Source organism: Ruditapes philippinarum, unplaced genomic scaffold (genome assembly GCF_026571515.1).
Source record: "Ruditapes philippinarum isolate M1 unplaced genomic scaffold, ASM2657151v2 ctg3111_1_1_1_1, whole genome shotgun sequence".
Taxonomy (NCBI): domain Eukaryota; kingdom Metazoa; phylum Mollusca; class Bivalvia; order Venerida; family Veneridae; genus Ruditapes; species Ruditapes philippinarum.
In genome coordinates this window covers 464,836-491,933 of record NW_026860451.1, presented here as the reverse complement: position 1 = coordinate 491,933, position 27,098 = coordinate 464,836, and the positions used below count along the sequence as shown (strand labels likewise).

Here is a 27,098-nt window from a genome sequence, read left to right as displayed (position 1 = left end):
AAGGGCCATAATTCTGTTAAATTTGGTCGCAGCAAAAATTCCTTCCTTTACTACCATCTACACATTAAGGTTGTTCATCTCTGGAAGTTTAAGCAAAATCTGCCATCCGGTTTAAGAGGAGTTGCGTTCACAAGATTTCGGGACGTACGGACAGACGGACGGACGGACAGACGTACGGCGTGACGGACACTCGGACGGACAAGTGCAACGCTATATGCTCCCACTCTGTGGGGGCATAAAAATCATATTTTTTTAACTTGCCATGCTGACAATACATGAGTGGCTTTAGAGAGAGAGAAATAGAGTAGGAAATGAATAGTTTTTTTTTATCGGAACCAATATTTGCAAAACTATTTATTTTATAATAGATTTAGTTTGTCATTAACATAATGCTGATAAAAAAGCTTATTTGAATTTGAATGAATATAACAATATGCATTAAATCAATTGTAACGTATCTCAAACCACACAAAATTAATTGTAATTAATAACAAACTTTAATTTAGTAGTATGTAAAGCAATACGTATAGTAATATTTAAGGGATGCCTGTGTCTATTTCATCAGCTAAACATTTAAATACAACGGTAATTCAATATCTTTTTGACATAAGAACCAATTATGTATATACCATAGTGTATATAAAACGTACAGAAAGACATTGTATTAAGATCTTTTACACAGATATGCATTTTTAAATGCGTTACTGAACAAATTGAGGTAATATTACAATTTCAAAGTACTGAAAAAGCAACAAGAAAATGTTTCGTTTCTGAAACGTAAGCATATCACATTATAGTAAAAAACAATAATTATGCTGTATATCATCTAAATATTTTATTTATCACAAATGCGCCTATTTATGCTTACTTTTCTTATGAAGAACGATGTTTTAGAATTTTCACTGAAGGAAAAGTTCAAAAACGTTCGACGCCAAAAGAGTTTAGATTCTAATTCCATTTTAGAGTTGAACTAAGTAGGCAAAGCGTCAAACCGACAATATTAGATCACATGGCGACTTTCCTGAATAAGTGGTTGGAAGATAACGTGTTTTCATCCGTACACTTTGGAAACACAAGCGGGCACTTGTTATCTAATCTAAAGTTAGCTGGCATAATCTTCTCAAATTTTTTTTTGTTCTTTGTTATAGTTTGATCAATGTGATACAAGTTATACAACATATCAAATGTAAGAAAACATTTTTAAACATATTTAAACATATTAAAAAGAGTATATTGTCACTCTCTACAGAGTATCTGATAATATTATCATATATGCTTCAAAAACTAATCATTAGATACTAAAATTAAAACAAAATATATACACACCAACAACAAAAACAAAAAAGAACTAATTTAAAGACAATGTGGTAATTATCACAAACTATGTTTTAGAAAACAAAATTGTTATGACTATTGAAACTTCTTCGCTAAAACAAACAAACTGAAAAATAAAATAAATGTTTTATCGACTAATATGTCTTGTGAAAAAAAATATAATCAGAGAAAACAACATTTTCCCTTTCCATATAGGACCAATTTAATTCATATGAACGATTTGTGTAAAAACGCACGCATTTACACATATACACACGAGCACGCGCTAAAAAATAGTGCTTACTTTACAGACTCTAAATTTCAACACTAACAAAATTTTCTGTTTATATTCAAAACAAGCAACGTAACAAATTGGTTAGAGATCAATGATATATAATATCTATCTTACCATATTAGTTGTAATTCAACAAAGACATATTAAATACATTTTAGTATGTTTGTTTTCATACATAAATGTGTAATTATTCATCAACTTTCGTTGTCTTTAATATAGTCAATAGTTCCTTTCCTTCCTCGACCGTGTTCCTCTCACACCTGATCCTATATGCGTTATTCTGTTTTGGTATTCTTGTGAGATATTTTCTATTTGTCGCTTGCAGCCTGCTGTAGGTTCAAACTTATCAGGTTCGAATACGCAGCCATGATTTTCATAGTGCTGTATCATTTTCTTCCAAACAGCGTCACATTGCAGAAGTTTCTTATTACCTGGTGGAAAGAAAACATTATCTGAAGGTAAAACATGCTTACCCGTATAAGGTAATAAATGAACATTTGTCGTAAATAAATTTGTACATTTGGTGTGAATAAATAATCTTAAGTGTTTTCATCTGAACCTAGGAATCGTTGGTCCTAACCTTATTGGGATCATGGCCGTGTTTCCTCAGTAAACAGAAATATAAACACAAGTCTTTTATAATGATGATAACACTCTTGTTGTTGTTGTTTGTTTCTTTAGTTTGGTTTGGTTGTAGTTGTTGTTGTTTTTGTCAGTTATCAGACACATTTTGTGACATGGTCTTTTGTTTCAATAGTGTGTCACGATATTTGCATTTTAATTCTTTTTTTTTTTACCATAGCAATCAAACAGATAACTATAGGAATAAAACGAAATGATGTGCCTAATCACTCCATTGTCATATTTCTATCTTTCAATTTTATGAAAATATTCAAGTATTTGTTGACTTATTGCAAAGATTTTTTAAGACAGATTAACGTACCTACTGAGTAGGCATTATGTTGTTATTTCTTTGATCTTTTTTATCTTTAAAATCCCACGCGCAATATTATTGTATTCTATTAACAAGGTCGAGCCTCATAAAGTCAATTTGCAACCGGATAAACATCCCTTACTATCAAGGTCATGCAATCGTCTTAACAGACGGGCAGACGGACAAACAGACGTGCGAAGGACAAATTAAAGTCCCCACACCCTGTAACACCGGGACCGGGACTTAAATAACAAAAGAAGCGCTTAATCTGGCTTGACAACCTCATATTTACGAAGTGTATACCTATAATTATCAGGCCTTTTTTTGCTCTTGTTAATGCAACATTTATCTGATTTCTATCCGTAATGAATCCTAGATTATGCTGACACCATCCAATGGTAGGGTTTATTTCTATCTTGTAGTCAGGTAAGGATCGAACCGTGCTAAAAATTACATAGTCCCATTCGCCACCTGCAAATATAAATGAAAACTTCCAATCAAGACCAGACTAAAATAATAGTATTTTTGTCGTACCTTATAAGTTTTCATTTTGTCATGACAAATTTTAAACAAAAAATTAGTCTTTCATTCTTATACGGTCATGTTACACAATATTATCAAAATTTAAAAATAAAATCAATTTAAAAGATAAATTGTTGATACCTTGACTTGATACAACAGTGCCGACGTCAGCGAAACTTTCATTTTCCAATTTCTTTTTTATTTCAGAGCACTGCGCATTATACTGGGACAATATCTTGATGCTTACTTTATGCTCATCTTTCTTCAGGTATTTATACGCGTTAACCTTGAAATAGGTAAAATAAATGAACATATATATGAATGCAACAGAATGTAGCAATATAATTAACATTGTTCAATTACATTTTTTTCAGATAAATACATGTACTTCTGAATTCATAACGACATTTATTTAAATGAATAAAAATTCCTTTTACAGATTGAAAAGAGGACAAAAAATGGTTGGTATACATGTATATTATTATATATTTAATGAATTAAACTTTAAAATCAACACTTATTTTTCAAAACTTTCATAGCCAAAATAATTGAAATAACTGAAACTCTACCACAAGATCAACTTCAGCAGCATTGCTTCTAGACTGTTCATTTCCATCTTCGGTTGAGACTGGCAATGTCTCCTCTTGCCCTTCGACATGAACAAAACCCATGGGATATATCTCGGATCCGTCTTTTGGCCAAAAGGGAAGGTTACTACCACAGCGGATACCGTCGTTTCCGTTTTTTAATCTATTCTGGTAGAACTCAGAAGATGGAAATTCGCTTAACTTCGGGTCCTAGGAAAAGAAAACTCATAAGTACTACCATATTAATTTATGGTTGATAAGTGTAGGAGTTGATGCGATTTATTTTTCAATGTACACAGATAATGTATTATTCAAAAAAGTAAGTCTTGTAAGCCTTGTTGAAAGCTGAAGTATTTCTTAATTTGGTCTTTATAACAAATTTTTAAATTAATTTTCAAACAATAATCTTCAATGATAAAAACGTAAATGTTTTTTATATTCAAAACAATCTAAAAACAAAAATGATCAAGTAAGATGTAGAGATTTCGGCACAATGCAAATTAATATCATAATTATAATACTATACTTTGCCGCTTATCTGTATTTCCGCGTGACTAGGTATTCAATTTTTGATGGTGAAACAAAAAAAAACTAACTTCCCTTTTCCGGTCTCTCATTCATAATCCGGGTCAATATTCATTTTGCAAACTTAAAGTATCAAAATATAAAGTTTCAGCAGCCATTTTGAACCGTCATGTCATATCAAATCTTAAGCGGAAAATAGGTAAAAAATGTCAATAACTCTTATAGGTTACATAGGACTAAATGCCACACGCACGCACACACGCACACGCGCACACACACACACACAATCAACCAAGTTCTCTACTCAGTTAACTTAATGTTCAGCTAACTGAAATTTCTTGAAAGTATCTGTAACAATACACTGTCTAGAGAATTACTCTTCTGGATAATAACACACCTAAATGTGCTACCCCTCCTAAGACACCTGACCTTAATGCAATATATGACCACAAAAATCACACTGGCTTCGTTTCATAATAAACATAAATAAAGAGACACATCCCATCTTCCTATATGGACGGAAAAAAACCTTTACAAACACAGCATTGCTCGTCTGTATCTGGAGCTTCACCCAATGATATATCTGAATCAATGGGGGCTCCTTCACTTTTGTAAGACCAGATGTTGATGGTCTTTGTGAAGACTGAGCAAATTTAGCAGGTTGTTTTTTTCTGTAGGCTTAGCCGTTTAGCTAGCTGCATACGACTTTTATGAATTTTCTCAAACATACAGTAATTTGGTATTACCTTATAATGTTTATTTATCGATAACATATGTGTTTATTCCGTTTGATATTATTCATAAAATGACTTAAAAGATCATTTTACCATTGATCAATATCACTATGACTTGCATGTTTAAACACAGTATGTATACGCATACACACGTGTTCTGAAGTTTCATAATGTATTGATGATGATCTTTATCCAAGGATGCAACATTTAATAAGCACAACTATTTATATCTCTATATTGTTTTCACGTCATCTTGTCAAATAAATTATGTAATAATTACCATACGATACTGCTCTTCAAGCATTGTAAACTCGACATTTGAGGAATCTCGTGATACTGACAGTGCATATCTTTCAAATAAAGATATTTCAAGTCCAAGTGATGCTGCCTCTTTACACATGACAATCGGTTTAAGTTGTTTATGGTCACCTATAAGAACAACTTGTTCTGCTTTAGTAGCAATAATAGGAACAAGGCAGTGTGGTTCCGGACACATCCCAGCCTCGTCAATGATTACCTGTAAAATAGGTTATCAAGTATTTTAAATAAATATACATGTAAAATGATTTAACAAATGACGGAAATCATACAGAAGATTACCCAAACATGCAACCAACAAAATAAAAAGATATTTTTGTTTATGACTTATCCTTCTGTTAATAAAAATTCATATTTTCAAATTTACTTGGAATTGGTTTCAGTCCAACAGTATGGATCTTTCCTTAATTATAAACTGAAATGTGTTCTTAACAATCTATTAATATTACAATTGCATAAACAAACCACTATGTCTTCTATACAGAGGATATGCTTAAAACTGAATTTAACGAGTTTTATTATTTGACCCTCTGGCCAGCATAATATTATTTCACTCAATGAATATAATAAATTTAGTAGTAACCTACACGAATTTTATCTTCTATTTATCACATATCAAAATAACTGTTTATGGTGAAAATAATTCACTTTTTTTTTCATTTTTTCACAAGTAACATTTAGCGCGTATCTTTGAATAACGCAAACGACGTCACGTCAAAATATATGCACGGTGGTGCAATATCTTCAAAAGCGGCACAGGCATCTGATAATAACACATACTATTTTTGTAAAGAACATTTTTCAAAATAGTTTGTTTTGTCAAAATTGGTGAAATAGCAATGTAAGTACTGTTCTGAAAACGCCATTTTATAGTTAAAAAGCTTTATTTATGATACCTGATAAACGCTTGCTGCAGAAAGAACTTTTGGGTTTGACCCAACAGCAGTTGTACATAGTATAACATCGTGCTTTCTTATTTCTTCAATTGATGCTTCCCTGATCAGATGCACATATTTCTTCACTTGTAATGGCATTGGTTTGTAGTTTGCATCTTTAAACATTTTATCGAATTTGTTGATTTCGTCGGCATGTTTCTTGCCCTTTTCCCTAATCAGATGATGAAGAGCAATTTGGTAAAGCCCAGGTGATGTTCTCTGTGCTCGGGTGCTTTTTTTGGACTGAAATGTTCTTCCTGGTACCGGAAAATCTATCGTTTCAATTGATCTACCGTACACTCTGACAAAGTTTGGACGATGGTTTCCCATTCTTTTTAACATCCATACTGTGAGACAGAATATATACACAATATGTATGATATAAGCCAGTCATTACATTTAGAAAGTATTGTATCATTTTGCTAAAACATTAGCCAAGGATCCTGGCGTTGATAGTTTCTGCTTATTTATAACATACTTTTTGCTTATTCATAACACACTGGCTATTTCGTATTTGTTCGTGTTTTAGAAAGTGTCGATTTGGAGAGCAGAAGCCCATTAAAAATCGGAACCCAGACTGCTAAAACATAACAAATTCAATAAAATGCCATGAACTTGGTGGAAGTTTTGACAGTTGATAGAACTTAATCTTTGTTTGTAGGGTTCGTTTATACCAAGGACCTTGTAAATAAACATGCATGTTCGTTTAGTTACCGTCTCTGTGAATCTGACTTCTGACCTACTGCTCTCTGTGAGCAAAATAGCAGCGTTAGTCGTTATCGATTAGCTATAATCCTTTTAAAATTCCCTTTCCATAATTAATGATAACGATGTACTAACCTGCAATTAAATCTACAGATTTATTTGATGGTCCACAAAATAATACTTGCTTCCTCGGCTTTTTCTCTCTGTGTATCTTCTCATTTATTTTATCGAAGAGATATATCAATTTGATACCAGTGATTGATTTTCCAGTTCCTTAAAACAAATCATATAAGTCCATTAGTTAAGTGTATATAAGTTTCTTTCAAGTAGAACAGGTTATGATTTATGCTACCTATCTTGCATCTATCAATGCTAATTCAATGCATTATTTTTGCCACAAAATTGTTAATTCATATCATAAATTCCCATTGTTCAGATTTTGCTGTCATCAATTGTGGAAATGTATACTAAAATTTTTATCAAACTTTCTTGTTTCATATTTCAGCAAAACCAGCATGTGAGTAGATGCTACAAGTATAGTATTTTTACTCTTTATGATAATCGCAGCCAATTATTAGTTCAAACATTTAAATGTGTGATAAGTAGCATTAAATTAGATAATTAAGGTATCAAAAGATGGGTTTTCATCTTATTAGTAAAGTCTAACCAAGGCTTAAATTGTATTAAACTTCATATACATGTACTAATATTAGTTTTGTTATAAGTCTTTGAGGTGCCACTTTAGAAAACATATCCCGTTTTTTGCTTGAATATAAGGTCTTCAGGATGTTCCAGACTTACTTAGAAAAGTTATTTTAAAATTGATATGGAGACATTTTCGCCTTATCACTCAGCGCAGATATGAAGCCCAAGTCCTTATCCAATTTTTTTCCATGTTCAAAAAATGTAATATTCGAAAGAGCAACCTTAAAAAACCCTGTTTTAACTTCTGACAAAATTTTTACTGTTTCACTTGTTTCTTAAGAATAAAGAAATCGGTTATTTGACCATATACAGATGAATAAAACCTTATAGTCAGGGCGTTTCTCAAATGTTTAAAACTTAATTTCTGCATGCTTTTTAAAATAGCTCAAAATGACGCTGAAATAGCAATTCTGGTAATCACAGATATATACTTATTACTGTAAAGTAAAGGTATTCTTTCTTTTTTTATGGAAAATGATAAATATTGTATATATTTTGCACTTATCAGAAGTTAATGAGTGGATTGAACAACTTTAATTTTAGTTCATTACTTTTTGATATGATGCTAATCTAATTTAATGCATTTCATTTCAAAATAATGTTGGTGCTAATTTCAAGCATAAAGCTGACAAATAATTCCATGCATTACTTTTAAAAGTGATTCGTCCCCATATCTAGTTGTAAAACGATTTGTTAGTATATTTGAGGAATTTGTCGACTGCAGAGGTCTATTGTAAAATCAATATATGAGGTAATTATTTTCAAATTCATTTACGCTTGAAACGTACATGCAAGTTAAAGAAGAACTAAGAAATACAATACCTGGTGGTCCTTGTATTAAAGAAAATTTCGAAGTAAGGGCTTTTTCGATTGCTTCTTTCTGTTTTTCATTATTCTTTGGCATTCGTTTTTGCAACAAATCTTCATTTGAAGCTTCATAAAATAGGTCATGTTTTATCTGTCCGGCACTGCTTTTTCGACTTTCATCTAGGCAAAATATATATAAATTGCATGCAAATTGTTCGTCAAAACAAGAGTCTTTGAAATGTCATTTTAAACATCTTTAAGCCAACAAACAATTGTATGAATTAAAACAATATTAAAAAATATGTTTATAAAATGTGTACATACCTAAGGGTGGTATAGCCTTTTTTAATGCTATTTTCGTTGCCAATGTTTCCTTTTCATGTCGAAGCATTTTGATGAAACTTTCTGATCGCCTGTGAAAATTAAGTAATATTCTATACAGGATAAAGGAACACTTTAATTCAATCAAAACTTCATTCTTACACTATGTCTTATACGCTAAAGGTAAGGTGTTGATAATGATTATATAAATACGACATTAAGGTCTCGTAAAGCAATAATTATGATTTGAACAAATGAAGAGAATAAAATAAATATTTTTAATATACCTGTCTACTTCCATTTTCCTTAAAACCTCCACGCTGTATTTTGTATCCACAGTACGAATAGATTTTGGCCTAGATGGAGCTTTCTCGTGAAGTGAAAACTTCACCGTAATCTTTGCTGATGACGAAACCTTTTTACGACGAACTTTCTCTATTTTTGCATGACCAACCCATAAAGGATCTGTGAAGCTGTGGGATCGTACGTTAGTATTTGGGACTGTTGTCTTTATACACAACCAATCATAGCATGGTTTCCCAGTTGTATCTTCCTCATTATCATCATTTTCATCCTCATCAGAAAGTGTTCCTGAGAACTCTATATTTCTAGATTCACATTTCTGCTAAGCCTAATGCAAAACTGCCTTTTCTACCATTAAATTTTACGGGAACGTCTTTTATGCAAAAGTTTTCTTCATTCTTGACAGCACCAATGGATGACTCCATTAGCAAGATTGGTTCCCAAATATTTAAGTATTCTTCCACATCCTCATACTGTTGACACGATGCATGTAATGCATATTCATAAAGATTGTTAACGGATCATTTTGGTGTTGGATACAAAATTTTACATTATTGGTCATGTTGTACAGCATTAAAGTTGGATTGAGCATTCCTCTAAGATGTTCTGCAGTAATCTGTACCCTTACAATTTGTCCTAAGGAAAACGTCATGGAAAATTTTGTATCAGGTTTAAGTTCTAACGAATCAACACATTCTGTTGTAACATCATCATATCCTTCGTATTCATTACTGACATTTGCCCTTTTGATTTCACGACTTAATGCTTCTTCATTTCCTTCTTTGCTTAGTTTAAGCATTTTTGTCCATTCATGTAAAGGCATGAAGACAACATCACTGTAAGGATTAATGGCCAAATCAAACCCTTTTTCATTTTCTTTTTTTTCACCGATGTTGATATTGTATAGCCTTTTTTTCCAAGTAACTTTCACTTTATCAAATTTTGTTTTTGTATCTTGAAAGACAATTGGCTTTTCTGCTGCATCTAACAGACTAAAGGGTAGCTCAAATTCTTTCTTTGAGATGTTTGTAAGTAAATGGATGCTTTTATTAGATACCTTGCTCACAACTGCAAGTATCATCATAGGATTATTTTGAAGATCTGTAGCTGTTGCCAAAATGTTACATGCCTGTTTATATTCTTTTTCTTTGCTTCTCATAGAGTTTGCATACATACATATGCTGTTGATCTCCTTCATAGTATAAGGATTTTCCCCATGGACTAGAGCGGAATGCAGTTGTCGTATTACAATCATATCAATAAAAGAAGATATTGGAGAAGTAAATCTGGTTGATTTTAACGGCTTTGGTTTGACTTCCTTCAAAGAACCACATGGTTTGTATTCGACAGTGTTTAGAATTGATTGTAACTTTGAATATAAAATACGCTGAAACGGATGAAGATCATCGTTTTGAATATAGTCCCCTGCCATTTTTGGTAACTCTTTTATTGCTTCCCATACATTTCTAGACAAAATTACGCTTGTTCTTTTATCACCACAAGTACTGTATTTTGGAACTTTTGTGCCAATGCGTTTATTTTGCAACTTACATACTAAATCTAAATTATTATCTGCATTTCTGAGGAAGGCTTGTACAGCTTCATTACTCGAAGGTTTGGTATACATAACGGGTAGGCAATCTCCATATTTTCCTTGCAAATAAAGTGTAATTTTTTTGTTCGCCATGTCCAGAATTTCGTCTGTCATGATGTTTGCTTTTGTCCATTCAGAACCGGACTGGCGAAATCCAAATGCTTCATCATAGGCAATGCTGGAAGCATCCGTTGGATATTTCTCTCTATTTGCTTTCATTCTTAAAGAAAGGTTTACTAGAGTACAGACGTCTTTTGTCAATTCATCATCACAATCGTCAGACGATAAAAGTCTATCAACATCTTTATATGATAGTTTACGGCTTGACTTTATGAAAGACAAACAAACTTCATAATCTTTATCTTCCCTTTGCATTTGAGTGCCTTCGTTGGAAATAAACAGAAACAAGGAAATAGTAGGTCTAATTTTTCCGGGTAGAAGACTACATATATCTTCACTTAGAGGCTCAGGTAACATATGAATCAGCTTAGAAATGCCAGAATCAAAGGTAGTTGATCTGCGAAAAGCTTCTTTATCTAAATTCGAATCTTTTTTCACAACTTCAGACACGTCTGAAACATGTACACCAATTTTGTATCCATTTTCAACTTCTTCTATACTAAATGCATAATTCACATCAACAACATTTGACTCATTTACGGAAAATGTATTAATTTTTGTGAGATCTAACCTGCCTTTCATTATATTTTCGAGCTCTTTTTCGTACCGCTGAATACATTCGCCTGTATCTTTTAAAGTGCCACTGTCATACACACCAGGGATTGCATACTGCAAGTTTAGGATTGTGAGTCCTGTATTCTTATTTCTTACTGTGGGGAGAATTTCAATAACTGCTCCTCTCGGATAATAATGTCTTGTTCCCCATTTTATATATGCCACTGCTAAAACGTACGACTGTTTTTCAGTTGGAACTATATCTATAATTCTAGGATTTTTTAAGCATCCATGAATTTCATCATACTGGTATATCTCCAGCTTGTTTTCTTTTTCCTTTTTTGTCTTATACGTCTTTTTAATCTCTTTTGTGAGGATGTGTAATTTTGGTACTGTCCTACAAAGGGGCTTAACAAGATGACATTCTGTCTCATCTAATGTGCAAAGGAATACAGGGTGTTTAACATTTCTTTGTCGCCTCCTCTGTAAAATACCACAAACTTTCCCGTATCGTTTCTCTTTTGACTCAAAATCATCAAGTATTTCAACAACAACTTCATCTTCATTGAACACTTCAAAACCAATTTTTGAGCGTCCCGAAATTTCAATGATACTGATATTTTGAGCTGAATCAAGAGGTTTGCAATGCGCCTCATGTGTTGAATCAAAATATATAATACCAGTTATATATTTTCCTGGTGAATCTCTTACTAATTTTCTCAACGAAGCCTCGTCTAACAATTCAGGATAAAAGGACTGACGATATGAAGTTGGACGATTTTGTTTGAACTGTTTGAGATAATTGTCACTGAGATATACGCCTTTTTGTAAATGTCTTTCCATATCTGTACCTCGGTACTGGCTGTCAAGGCTCTTCTCGTAAAAAGACCTTTTGTCTTCCGATATCTCTAAAGTACTGTTACTGACATCTTCTTCATCAGAATCATCAAAACGCGACGTTTCTGAAAATTCGTAATCTGATTCTAGGGCTGACTCCGACATTTCTTTGTCTACCTCATGTTTTGTAGATAAGGATTTTTCTAGAGAGCTTACAGCTGCATCATTTGTTAAATGTTCATGACTGCCTTCATTTGTAACGTCAAGCTTGGAGATATTTGAATCCCTATGTATACCAACTGACTCGCGTCCTTGACGGTCTTTCGCTTTTGCTTAAAATGGTCAAAGTAAAACAACCATGAAATTAGTATTTCAAAAAATAATTTATTTTCAACACGCAATATCGTATCTAACAAGGGGAATTAATAAGAAGCTGGTATTTCATTAGTTTCAAACAAATATATTCAAGATTAATGTAAGTCATACATTCCATTTTACTCCAATCCATTCTTTACAATTACGTTTTCTATGTATTAACTCCGATCATTTTTTTTAAAGTTTTGTGCATAACTGGCCATTATAAGCTATTAAATTTTCTAAAAAGTAACTGTAAATAGCAAAGTCTTTTATGAATTTCAGTTGTAATATTTTACATTAAGTTTATTAAGATTCTATTATATTACAAAAGAAAATCCAAATTTGTATTTAAGGATAATGATTAATATCCTCTTCAGTCTTTACTGGTGTCATAATGTGTTCAAGTGCATAACAAAAGGAATCATACAAACATGGATTTGCCTCATTTTAGTGTTTAATTCAACTTTTATCAAATAAGTGTTATTTCTTTAACTTGATCAAAATTAAAGAATATACTTACGACGACGACGTTTGTGCTTATTTTTCTTGGGAATTTCTTGAGGTTCTATCGAGGATGACGCATGCTGAAACGAACCATTTAACACCTCCGTGAATAAATGTCTAAGCAGAATATATGAAAAATTTCCTATTAAATATAAGGCCAGTGAAACTGTGCATCTAGGTTATATCAGATACTTATTCTTATAGAAAATGATAAAAAGGAAAATCAGACACTGAAAACAAACATTTGACTTGAGTTGTTGGGGAAAACACTTTCAAGGTTAGATTTTTCAACTTTCGTCAAAAAACATCAAATAAATTGAATGGCAAGTAAAGATGGCAATCTATATAGATTTAACTTTTCAGAATACAAAAAAAATATTGTAATTGTTACACTTGCACTTCGTAATAAGTAAGTACAGTACATTCTATACAATATTTTGAAATGTCAGAATTTGGACCTTAGACAGTCAGATCCGTTAATAATTCCATAACCTTCACTAGCTTTGAAGATTGTCATTGCATGAAAAATTTTCACGAATATAAGTTCGAAAAGGGTCATTATTCTGTCCAATTCCTAGTTGTGGGCTTTGGTTAGTGACCTTCTATTGTGCTCCCAAATAAGAATGTAAAGTTAAAAGCAAATATCGTCAGTGGTTGATGTGATATAATGTTGCATCAAAATAATAACCTGCAAAATTATAACCAAAGTGTTATGTTTATTTTTCATTTGCAATTGATAAATTGTTTTCCTTGTTTTATTACCGATTTCATGAATAAACTAGAAATGTGTCCATAGGACACGGATGCCCCCACACGCCACTGTTCTGTCAATCTTATGACTCTAGGTCAAATATTTTTTGGACTACATGTGCCACAAGTTGAAAACTAAAAATCAACAAAGGGCCATAATTCTGTTAAATTTGGTCGCAGCAAAAATTCTTTCCTTTACTACCATCTACACATTAAGGTTGTTAATCCCTGGAAGTTTAAGCAAAATCTGCCATCCGGTTTAAGAGGAGTTGCATTCACAAAATTTCTACATAGTATATAGTGAAAAAATCAACAAAGGGCCATAATTCTGTTAAATTTGGTTGCAGCAAAAATTCCTTCCTTTACTGCCATCTACACCTTAAGGTTGTTCATCCCTGTAAGTTTAAGCAAAATCTGCCATCCGGTTTAAGAAGAGTTGCGTTCACAAAATTTCTACATAGTATATAGTGAAAAAATCAACAAAGGGCCATAATTCTGTTAAATTTGGTCACAGCAAAAATTCCTTCCTTTACTACCATCTACACATTAAGGTTGTTCATCCCTGTAAGTTTAAGCAAAATCTGCCATCCGGTTTAAGAGGAGTTGCGTTCACAAGATTTCGGGACGTACGGACGGACTGACGGACGGACTGACGAACGGATTGACGGACGGACTGACGGACGGACGGACAAGTGCAACGCTATATGCTCCCACATTGTGGGGGCATAAAAAGCAGCACAACAAATTAAAATGCTCTATATTCCAGAAAAGACAGGCATTGTATTTCCATAGTCTTGCATTTGTTAAACAGCAAAATAACAACCAAAATAAAAGATTATCAACAAACGGTTTATTTCATTTTACTTAAAAGCTAAAACAGGGAGTGAATATTTGTTTTTCATTGGCTTACTTCTATATTCCTCACTGAATCAGTTTTGACTTACCAAACAAATAGCATTAGTACCTTCCAACCAGGCTTCGTCGGGCAGTTTTCTCTTCTTTTCAATGTCGTTTTGCAAAATCTGTAGCTGCTTTTCACTCTTGGCATCATTCTGTGTATAAATAAAATGATATTTGAAAGTAAATAACTCGTACTCCTCTCCTGTTGGTGACATTATCTAAATCAATTTGCTAATACCGTTAAAGAATTATACATGGGAGTTGTTGGCAAATGTGAGATGCATGATTCGGTATTGCATTTATTTATATAGCAGATAACAAAACTGTTATAGAACAAAATACTATCTAAATAATGACAAATACCATGTAATATCTGAAGGCTAATGAACATTCCTTTGCTGCCATTTCGTAATTGTTTGTTTGTGTTAGTGACTGCTTCAAGGTTTCAAATGTCTCCGTGTCGCCATTTCCGCCTAATTCTTGAGCAACTAAAAATGCAAAATAATAGCTTCAGCGCAATTTAATATATTAGAATTACTTGAATGCTCATTTTTCTTTCATTTGCTGTCTTAAAATCACACAGTTACTGAAACTGTATGTACACTTCTTAGATTAAAAACTTACAAACATTACACATGAACATTATATTTCATTGAAGTTTGAACAAAGAAATCAGAATCTTTTAGGCATATAAAATACTGAAAATGTTTTGCTCCTTTTAAAGTTGATAGACAAATCTGTAATCTAAAATCACTGTGTCGTTTACCTTCCCTGGTTAGAAATTTTCTACTTTTATGACGAATTGTTGTGTGTTTCAAGCAACTTTTTTTCAAAACCGTAAATGTTTATAGTCATACCGAATAACAAGCTATGGTATGTGTAATTCACAGAGCATTACTTTCATTCCACAAACTAACACATTGTACACTTACTTTTAGTGCAAGATTTTATGGCATCTTGGTGTAAGCCCTAAAAAGTAAAAAAAGATGAACATAAAAAAAGATTAATATAGCTTCATTTTCTAAATGCAGTCATTCACTCTTTACAATTTATACACCGCGATGAAAATAATCAGCCTCATGATGTTATAATTCTTTTTTAAAATTGTATCATAAAGTAAATATTTTTTTCTGTGTTTACCATTTTTAGGTAACATCTAGACATGCGTTTTAAAATATCTATTCTCTCTTGTTTCCTGCTTGTATCGAAAGGTTTTATTTTGAACAATTTCAACATCTCTAAGAAGTAGTATACTGCTTCAATATCACCATCTATTGCAACACACAAAGACCATTTTTTTCTGGCTTCGGCATATCTTGCAAGTCCATCTAATTCTTCAAGTAAAACGTCAACATGCTGTCAAAATAAAATCGGTATTCTTACTATTATATAAAATATAAAACAGTTTTTACTTACTAATTATTATAATGAATATTCAAGATTAACTATCCTTTTTTGAAAAAGTAAAAACAACTAATCGGTTGTCATTTAAATGCAATTTTTATTTAATTTAAGTTTCCATATATACTAAAAGTACAATTAAGTCGTTGTTTCCTTGAGCAAGAAACTTTACACTCATTGCTCAGTACTGGTTGGTTCCAGGAACGGATTCGAAAGTGTGTTTATAAGCTTATAGCTTCCTGCACAATCGAACTAAAATAAATTCTGTATAAACCAAAAGTACAATTATTCTATTTGAAACTGCATATCAATTTAATAATGTGGCTAACAGTTGGTTGCAAGTGAAACATTTCAAATAACTAGTTACTATAAAAAATACATAACTATACATTAGCTACTCATATACATTAGTTCAATGTAATACGACCTTTTATTCATACTTTTTCTTTAAAGAAATAAAAAACGATGATGAAAAAAGTATTAACTATGAAACCTTTGAAACTTCATCATATGGAGTGATTAACTTGAAAAAAACAAGATTTTCCCAAAGCATCTCTGACACAGATAAGTGTCCATCATAATCCCACTCTGGATCAAATACGTTCGCTGAAAAAAAGAAAGTAAATGCTATATTGAAAGGCCGGTATTGAAATTTTAATTTCCTAAATTCATCAATTCAGCTTCATCAATTACCGATTTAAACTAGATAAATTTCCGATTTTAGCACGTTAAAGTCATGAAATCACGATTTCTACTTTATGAATTAACGATTTCAAGTTAATGAATCTCACCTTTACTAGTTCACGATTTGAACTATTACAGCTTCACAAATTCATCATCACAATTTACGTTTCGATTTTCATGAAGTTAACTTCCTAACTTAAAGATTTCGACTAAACAAACTTAATTTCATAAATTCATAATTTCAACTGCATGAATTTAGCTTCATGAATTTATAATTTCAAATTAACGAATTCATATAGATAATTCAATAGCTTAAAATCTTGAACTTATGAAATTCAATTCGTAATTTATGAAATTCGTAAGGATGAAATCGTCAATTCGTAAGGTATGAATTATAGAACTTTGAATTCATAAAAATGAAATTGTGAAGTCATGAAGTTGAATTCTCGAATGAAATTGAAACCGTAAATTCGTAAAGTTAAAATGCTGCAATAGATTTTAGGTGTTCGTACTAAACTGCGGAAAACTTCTGCAACTCTATGTAAAAGTAAAGCTGACTATTCTTATAAGAAACATTAAAAGAACAAATTTGAAATCCTTACTTTTTAATGACTTTAAACATTACCTTTGTAGTAGCACATTGTTGCTTTGTCTATTTGCCCTAGCTAAAAAGAAATGAACACATTTCATAATTAAGAACAATATCTAGTCAAGAAAAAAGAAAAAGAATGAATATGTCTACGTCTTTTAACAAGTAAAAATCTGGGGGTGGGAAGTCATTATTTGTTTAAATGTTGCAGCCTGCCTTAACCGGTGCTAGGGATCGTTGGCGGTAACATGTACTATCCACTACAGTCATGAACAGGCTCAATCAAACAAAGCCTGCAACATTTTCATATTTACAGTGTTGGGCTTTCTTTGGGAATTCTGTTTTTATTTATTAAGTATATTCAATTGTTATTTTTTATTATCTATTTGAAAAAGTGTTTTGAATTTTCTATATTTAAAGATGCATAATAAACTTGTTAGTATAGAATGATTCATCAGAAGCTCTTCATTCGGTTAAAGAGAAATTGGAATTAAATATATAACTGGTTAGATAAAGGAAAGTTTATTCAATGAAGTAAACGAAATAAAACTTACCGAGTACAGAATTGAATAACATTCCCCATACCAATCTGATAAGTGTTCTTCCAATACTGGTGATTCTTTTTTTGTAAGTGAAATATCTTTTTTTTCATCAATAAGAACAGTTGCCTTTTTAGCTATGTCAACAGCGTCTTTAGTATTGCCCCTTATCATTTCAATACGACTATCTTTAATGAGTTCATCAATGCTTTTTGATGGAACGTACTTCTGTAATTTGGAACAAATAGGCTAAAATTTTACTTTCCGACAAAATCTTCTAACAAATAAAAAATTCAGTACTGACATCAAAATATAATGATACTAACTTTATTGAAATAACAAACGTAACATAATTATATAGAAGCGAATTATTTGATATATATTATTAAGTTCTTTCTTTTACGAATTACCGAAGTGTTGAATATGATCAAGTGAGAACAAATTCAAAATATTAAAAAATCAATCAAATATGATAAACAAGATTAGCACGGAAAGGCGGCGTTCAATGAACGCAACCCCCACACGACCAAAAACAAGAACCAGCGGCAAGGAGCCCAGACGGACCCCAAACAAAACCAGGACAGGATACCAGGCAGAGCACGGACAGGCTTATCACTAAAATGATAAATAATTTGTAACTGATAACGAATTCAAAGAAAACAAATAAAGAATTTAATCTGAACGACAAATAGTCAAGCTAAGTTTCATCAAAGACTTCTAAAAAAGTTATTTAAAACAATTACGCGTTAAATTAAGTAGTGCTAAAGGAAATGCTGACATGAAATTTATTTAAAACGCGATCCTGTACATTAGAAAAATATATTAATAGTAATGTGGATTAATTAATATTTACAACTAGCTAACCCTTCATTTAAATAAATAAAACATCTGTCTTGTTGTCGTTTTAGCGCATTAAATGTAAATTAGCTTTAACTTTCTATTTTAAATTCAAACAAAAGTGTGTATAGTAACAATTCAATACAAACAGATAAAAATTATAATGACTTCATTTAAGTGAACTGTATGTTAACACGATCTGTCAGGAAAAGCAAATATTACATCATACTTATATAATTTAAATCATTTTTGCCTGTGAGCCTTTAAAAACATACAAATAATTAAATGTAAAATAAATATTACTTCAATCTTCAGGTTTTCTGTTTCTTGTTTCATACTTGACTGCTGTTCTTTATAAACATCTTTCACCACTTCTTTGTCCTGTAAAAACATTGAGGACGTTATTGTGTCTGGTAAAACAGATTGAAGTTATTTTATCTCGTGTGCTGGAGCTTGTCAGTGAGTGGATTGTTGATAACACCTGTCATGCACCATGGAAAACTGAGTCAATTCTCTTTGCGACTAAGCTAAATTTAATTTCCAAGTCTTCAAGTATTAAGGCTAATAAGTCATTCAAATATCTGGGTGCATTCATTGACGAGAGTCTGTCCTGAGTGTGATGTTATTGCAAGGTCTTTAACTTTTAAAGTCAATGTATGTTTAAGATTTTTGTATCGTAATATTAAATTTTTTTAGTCTTCATACCGGGAATTTGCTAGTCGGTGCTTCAATTCAATGTCATTTTGATTTTGTTTGTTCTTTCTGTTGTCCTAGTCTATCTAAGTAACAGACTTTAAACAACTCAGAATAAAATTATTTGTTTTGTTTTTAGATAAGATCATTATAGAACACATATGCTGCCTGGAGTATTATAGAACTTTAAACTGATTACCTGTATAAGTGAGAGTTATTATTCTTTCTCTTTGCCATTTCCATAAGATTAAGATGGATACCTTAGAGAACATTTTGAGAATACAATCACTACGGTATTCTTTTGGGGGCAACAATATGTTGCATTTTATAAGAAAATCAGCTGTACAACACAATCAAATCAAGTCAGCTTTAAGTTTAACCTATAGTTTGATGTTTGGCTTTCTTAAATCAGTGTTTTTAATTTTTTGTATGATGTAACTATGTGATAAGAAGATTGATGCGATACTTAAAGATCCTGTATATTATATTTGAGGTTGCACCACACATTTAAGTGGAATTTTATATATGTATATAATTATGCTTATAAAACAATTTTCAAAATCGAAGACTATTTAAAATATGTACTGCAAATATTGGTGTACATTATATGTAATTGTTTAAATATATGCATTCATTTCTTACTGAAAAAATCGACTTAGACTTTATAGAAAGTATATTTCGAATTACCTCCCTTTATTGACATGAAATGTTAAATTCGGTAATATCTTTTTTTTAAAAAATGCTTTTTGGAACATAAAATATTGATAAATGTTAACTTGTGCATCTTATTTATGATATAAAACCAAAAAAAATGTGTTAAAGGATCTTTAAGAATATTGATCTCTTTGCGCTATAATCTGTATGATATTCATATTACGATAACTTTTCTGTCAAACATACAAATATTTCAAAATGATAACTATAACAAGTTAAATGTTAATGCTGCACATCAAAGACGCCGCCAAATGATGTGAACAGTCAATCAGCATTGAAAATCGTTTATCTATTACAGTTGAATATCCGAAGCATAAATCAATTTTCTCAATGTTCTTGTTAGGTGCTCGTTGTTTAATAATCAAGTTGCATATTTTTGTGTAAAAGTAGAACCTAATGCATGAATTCACAAAGTAATGCTATGTCTGAAATTCTGAAATGTTTGTCTGTTGCGACAAGGGTTGAAACGTCTGGTCGAAGCAAAATAAATATGAGAACAAGTAAAATTGAAATGATTGGTATTTTTAAAATTAATTCAAGACAATATGTGCCGAGAATATGTCCATTTAAATATTGGTACGAACTACATAATGTTCGAATGATTTTGAGGACGAACATTTTGCAGTGATCTCCCCTTACTGGCCTGACGTACTTTCTAAACGATTGAGGGGATAGTGGGCGTGGTTAAGGCTTTGTAACTTGTAATTTAATGATTCGACAAGTGATATTGATCAAAGTTGTCCTGGTTCCCTTCCACCCCGTCAACGAAGACTAAATGCTATTAAATTTGGCGGCAATTTAAGGCGAAGCCGTACTACAACAGAGGCGGAGCAAATGAAGTGACACTGCCTCAGTCGTTACCTCTCACAACGGTTAAGTTTTAGAACGATCGACTATAGACTGGCTAATTGCATTGGCACGTTATTTATTATGTAGATAAAATTGGATAATAATAAAAAGAATATGATATTCAAACATGGCTCTATCATTTCAGTCACGTTAATTCTAATCCCTTAAAGCTCTGTGGCATGTTGTCCATCAGAAAAGCTATTTTATTAGAAATTTTGAAAACAGTTTGATTTTGTTAAAACAAAAAAAACACAAAATATAGTCTAAAATTGTCCCCATTACTGTATGGACAAATGCATATCTACTAGACGCCGCGTGCAGTGTTAATCTCCTAATTTATTGACTTCCGGTTAGAATCGAAACATTATCGACCTGAGCGGTGTTAATCGGCTATTTAACACCGGTTTGTCGTTTTAATGCGAAAATAATAACTTCCCAATTCTACGGCCTTCACAGAACGTGCATGGTGAATATGAAAATATCAGTTCAATTTCTTTACACACGCATTACGACCTTATTGGAAAAGCAGATCAGGTCAGGATATTTTTGTTTCAAAATATTATTACGTATTTTCATCGGAAAATAAAAAGGTATAAAACTAGTTTTGATTACCTTTAACAATGAGCCCGTGGCACAATCTAGTCCATGTCTTCTAAGTTTGGTTTGTTCTACATCCTCCACACGTGATGTTTGGTCTTCATCCTTCGTGAGGTTGTCTATATCTGTTTTGTCAGGAATGTCTGGTAAATCATTTAATCAATCTAATTAAACTGCCAAAAATTATTTGCTCTCCTCTTGATAAGTTCCTTTTTTCAATCGTTTTCTTTTTTACTCTTTTTTTTTGCATAGGGTAGGGGGCTTATTTAATCCTTTTCTAAATTCAGTTATGACATTTTTGACATATTTGAACGCCAATGGTAAATTACGTTACATTTTATGTCCTATTGGTTGTTATGTTTATTTTAGCCTTTTGGTTGTCACTAAGAGTAAACAAATGAGAAAGAGGGAATCTCTCAGGGAAAATAAAAAAGGTGAAAAAGACTCTTTTCATATGACAGATCATGCAATGTGTAACATCATTTAATTCTGCATTTATATTTGAAAATTCAAAATAGACAAACGAGTATATCCAGATTTTTCTTAAACTTTCATATTCCTAGCCCCACTGTCTCAAAGTTGATGACCTTTACTTCTTATCAAATTTTACTTTTAATCTTGATCCAAAAAATACCTCTGATTAAAAAGACAAAATAAATATATTTCTTCCAATAACTCTTGAATACTTAAATACGGCTAGATCCTTTCAATTATTCAATCTAAATGACTAAACGTTCAGAGGTGTGCATGATTTAAACATTCTATGTAAAGATATTGATATCAAGCTTTTTACAAGAAGTAATATTACTCGATCCGCAAGACAGCAAAATCCTGTAAAATGTGGATCAGTGCAAGTGGTAAAATTATAAATAATGAAACCTTCTCTTTAAACAGCATTACTTACCGACATTAATTGTTCTGTCCTCTTTGATTAGTTTTGTTGTTAATGACATATTTTGTACATTCAGCTCTTGTCCTAGTTGTGTTTCAATACGCTTCATACCGTTTCCAAACATCCCTGTTTTTAAGAACTCTTGTACCTTTACCCTTTGTGAAATTGTTGCACATTTAAATGATAGCCGAATTGAATTCTCTGTAGTGGCAGTTGTTTGTTGATTACTTTGTTCTGACAGATGCATAGTTCCAATCCCGTTTGTTCTTGGTTGATTTGCGCCTACTTGCATACTACTTTGAGACATATAGGGTACGACCGCGTATTCGGTTGGCTGGACCTGTTCATCTAATTTGGAAACTGAAAGGTATTATGAAGTGCAATTTTGGCACAAAGTCCGTCTGAAAACGGTGTGATTTCCTTTGAAATTTAAAGGAAAGAAACGAATATGAGTAGGATTTTCATTCGTCATCTTAAAATAATAAAATCACAAACTGAAATAAGGGAATCCCATTGGCCATTCTAAAATTAGTATAATAATATCAAGGATCTTTTTTGAAACGTATACAAATCCAATTTATAATATAATGATAAAGGAGTATTGGAATGAACTTTCTTGATAAACTTCTCGGATATTTGAGACCTGAAAGACACCAAATAAAAAAAATCTCGGACTTTTCTGGAACACTTAGAAGCTTATGTTTAAAGTTCATGATATAAATATATGACAAATGAGAAATTCAATTGATATAAACTCTAAAATTTTGATACATTTTGGCATATTAATATGGCATATATTAATGCGTACATAAATACGTTAGTGTAAAGTACACTAAAGGGCACACTTAAGTTCAATTTAGATACAACATACATTGCAGTGTTTCCTGGATCTTAAAATCAAATGCTATAAAAAAAATCTCTGACATAACCTATGGAAGTGAAAGCAGTTTTACCTTGTCTGAGTAGCTTTTTAAAAATTCTTCTTGTTTAAAATGTTTTATGATATTGGCTTTGATTGAGATTTTAAAGGTAAAATTTGAAAATAGTGATCAAACAATTAAGTATTTGTTAATTTAAATATACCAAGGTCATCCATGACAGCCATAAATTCCTCTTTGAAGATCAGACTTTCAAGCTGTACATTTTCACAACCTTGCAAATTCTTTATAGCTCTTTCAATCCCTGAGAGTTGCATTGAAAGTGCATCCGTTCTGTAATCGCGGATCATATTGACAAAGCTTGTGATTGATGTACACTTAACTGTAAGCAAGAGACATTTTTGCTGCACACTTATTATATTTCTTCCCATGTTTAAAAATTCTTTGAACACTTGTGTAACAGTTTCCCTTAATGTATGTAGAGCACCGTTTGGCAGTTCTTTTTCAAGACTTGATTCTGTCTTGTTAATAGCCTCGTTAAAGTTCTTCACTAAGATATCTAAAACTTCTTTCTCCTTTTCTGCGCTGCAATTTCTAACCTCTATCACAATACCAATACCTGCAAATAATGTTAGTTAATAAGGAAATATACATTTTCAATTATACCAATAATTAGACCGTAATAAATGAATGGGGTGTTAAATGCAAAATGTTTAAAACAATTAAGTCAAAGGTTTTTTTATCGATTATCAACGCATTAAACTTTATTATCAAGTCTTAAAACAAAAGATACGGGTTTTCTTCTGTTATTTTATTTATTTGTTTTGTTGTTGTTGGCAAAAACAATAATTTTAAGACCAATAGTTTACGTTCGTATAAAAAACGTTTAAAATTGCAAGGTTACGTGTATCTTCAGAATATTGACAAAAGTTTGTGAAGTGCATATTTTAAATTACAATTGATTTACGGGTATACCGAAATGTGATAACCCATATCATTGTCGGTATTGATTTGTTAAACCGAAGATCAGTTACAATGAGATATGTTTAAACGAAACGGGGTAAATTATACACAAAGCGCAGTTAAGATATTTAACATAAACATACCGATTCCGTTCTACTTATTTATTTATTTTTATTTCTTTTTTTTTTTTTTTTTGCTTGGGGAATTTTTTTCTTAAATCTGATGCGCTTGTATGTCGGTTTGGAGCAAAGGTATGATTCCTATGTGAAACTTTAATCAAGTAAACTTACTTTGGATATCGACAGAATCACCAGGTGGCAAACGTGAATCAATTTTCTCAAGCATTTCGAAATTTCTGTCAAGCTTTTCATTCGTCAAGTCCTGACCTAGGTATAAATTTTACAAGTATCGAAATTTAGCAAGTATCGATCGATAAGAAATATCAATTGCTTTCATGCGTATATATAGATATTACATATAGAAACGGAAACAATTTTAATAATCATAAACTTGTGATTTAATTTACGATATAACATGTCATAAATAAGAACTAAAGAAAATGATTTAATTGATATGAGTTAAGTTACAAAAAATCTTACCTTTCACAATTTTTTCTAAAAATTCTTTTTGATCCCACTCTATACGGAAACACGTATGCATAGCTATAAGTGTATCATCTAATGATAATGGACCAGTGGCAAATGACGTAATTAGTGCTTTCATTTCCTTTTTGAACTCTTCATCATTTATCACCCTCAAACAGTGTTCGAAGCTGCATTTAATTTTCTCAATATAAACTTGAAATTTACCAATTTCTAATGTTGGGTCATTTGAATGACAAAGATTATTTCTGACCTTTTGAAGATCCTGGACATACATTTTTGCAGTAGGTGACAGATCACATGCTTCTTCAAGAATATAACAAAACATACCAAGGTCCCATTCTTCTAGATTCGTCTTTCCTGATGATGGAAAATATATATTCTCCTTGTTTTTCCCTGTTTTCTTGTTTAATATTACAGACTTATTTTTTGACAAAAAATCATCGATAGTATCTTCTCCACCATTCTCACTTAGATCTTTAACTCTTTTCTCACAGAGTCTTCTTGTAAGTTTTGTCCCACCTTTTATTATTGTCAGCAAAATTCTGCTGTACTTTTCTGTACCGGGTGTTGACATAGTTACTCAAATCAACAAGTTATGTGATATATATATCTATATAAATACACGTGTTGTTTACCGCTCCCTTGTTTGATCCTCATGATTTCTTCAGTTTACCCATTTATCCCATTATTTTCGGCTTCTTACTGACTTAATCTTCAGGAAATCACACATGATAAATATGGCGGAATAGGACAGCCTCGTTTCTGTTAAATGCATATACACAGTACATGATCTTAACTTTTTTTCTTTTTTTTTTAGTAAGCGTGTAAATTTTAGAGCTTAGGAAAGAAAAGATATAATAGTCAATAGATCTACAACTTTTTTAATTAGAAGGAAAAAATACCGTTGTTAGTATTCCTACTTTCGATTTTAAACAGCCTATCGTTTATGTACGCGTCGAATTCAAATTTAGGTTTATTCGAGTACATGCATATAAAGCACATGAATAATACGCGTTCATACAAATATATTCTTAAAGAATTAGTTTAAAAAATCATTTTTAAAGATCCTGTATGTTGTAATTGAGGTTGTAAATCACACTTAAGTGAAACTTTATATGTGCACATAATTATATATGTTTATAAAACAATTTTCAAACATCGAAGAATATGTAAAATATGTACTGCAAATATTTGTGCACATTATATGTAATCATTAAAAAATATGCATTCTTTTCTTATTGGAAAATTTGACTTAGACTTTATAGAAAATAAATTTATAATTGCCTACCTTTATTTACATGAAATGTTAAATTCGGTAATAACTTTATAAATAATGCTTTTTGGAACTTACAATATTGATAAATCTTAGTTTGAGCATCATATTTATGATATAAAACCATTAAAAATGTGTTACAGGATCTAGATACAAATTATTCAAGTGTGCATTATTGAAGTGGCATGCCTGGTTCGTTTAGACATAGAGGCAACTACTTGGTGGTCAAATTTTTCGTTTTATGTGAGGATATTGTCACAAAGATATGTTAGTAAAAGGCAAAGTAAGAGTAAATCGCCATCATTAGTCATAGACTACACGTTTTTCTCGCTTAATTTACCTACCTACATGATTTAGGTTCTATCCCTTGGTTATATATTTATAAAGTTGACTATTTTTGTGTTTGCAAACACAGATGAATAGCGTAGATTGCATTAAATACAATGTTATATACACTGTGTGTCAAAGGATATAAATATGTGCAGCCTGACTGTGACTCGAACCCCGCACCCTTGGAATACCGTTTTGTGGCTCTAAGGACTGAGCTTTCAGGCAGCTTACACATTTTCCCCCTAAATCGTGAACAGTTCTGAACCGTGGCATACTTCCCCGCTATACTGAAATTCGTCATTTATTTTCTCAGGGTTACAGAGAAATATTATTTAAACTCTGAGCTATATCCAGTCACAGTCCCCCGTTGGGCGCAAAATAATACAGGATGTGAAAAAACGCAGCCTGACCGAAACTCGAACCCAGGACCCTCGGAATACCATTCAGCCTCTCAGGCGGCATACACATCTTCTAGTTAACAGTTCTGAACCGTGTCATGTGCAACACAACTTGGAACCACAGTATGATCAGTTAAGAATACTATTCACAGAGGCGACTTATGCCGTCGGCTGACATTAAGCTGAATCCAGGATCAGGAGTAACTTTAGAGACCTTATTATAGACGATCTAAA

At 31.8% G+C, this 27,098-nt stretch overlaps 1 protein-coding gene across 1 annotated transcript; it reads right to left on the bottom strand.

Moving 5' to 3' along the window:
• Window positions 1-895: 895 nt before the first annotated feature.
• On the bottom strand, window positions 896-25,627 carry LOC132760124 (helicase with zinc finger domain 2-like). The gene is given in 26 exon segments (XM_060752026.1): window positions 896-2,040; window positions 2,847-3,014; window positions 3,207-3,351; window positions 3,635-3,862; window positions 5,192-5,428; window positions 6,126-6,511; window positions 7,005-7,142; window positions 8,397-8,561; window positions 8,706-8,794; window positions 8,990-9,321; window positions 9,323-9,516; window positions 9,519-12,443; window positions 12,989-13,052; window positions 14,667-14,774; window positions 14,986-15,110; window positions 15,555-15,591; window positions 15,763-15,978; window positions 16,517-16,629; window positions 17,333-17,372; window positions 17,851-18,063; window positions 18,976-19,053; window positions 21,541-21,668; window positions 22,430-22,777; window positions 23,501-23,914; window positions 24,549-24,644; window positions 24,858-25,627. Coding segments are annotated over 26 exon segments (7,779 nt in total). The 5' UTR covers window positions 25,438-25,627; the 3' UTR covers window positions 896-1,828.
• Window positions 25,628-27,098: the final 1,471 nt, after the last annotated feature.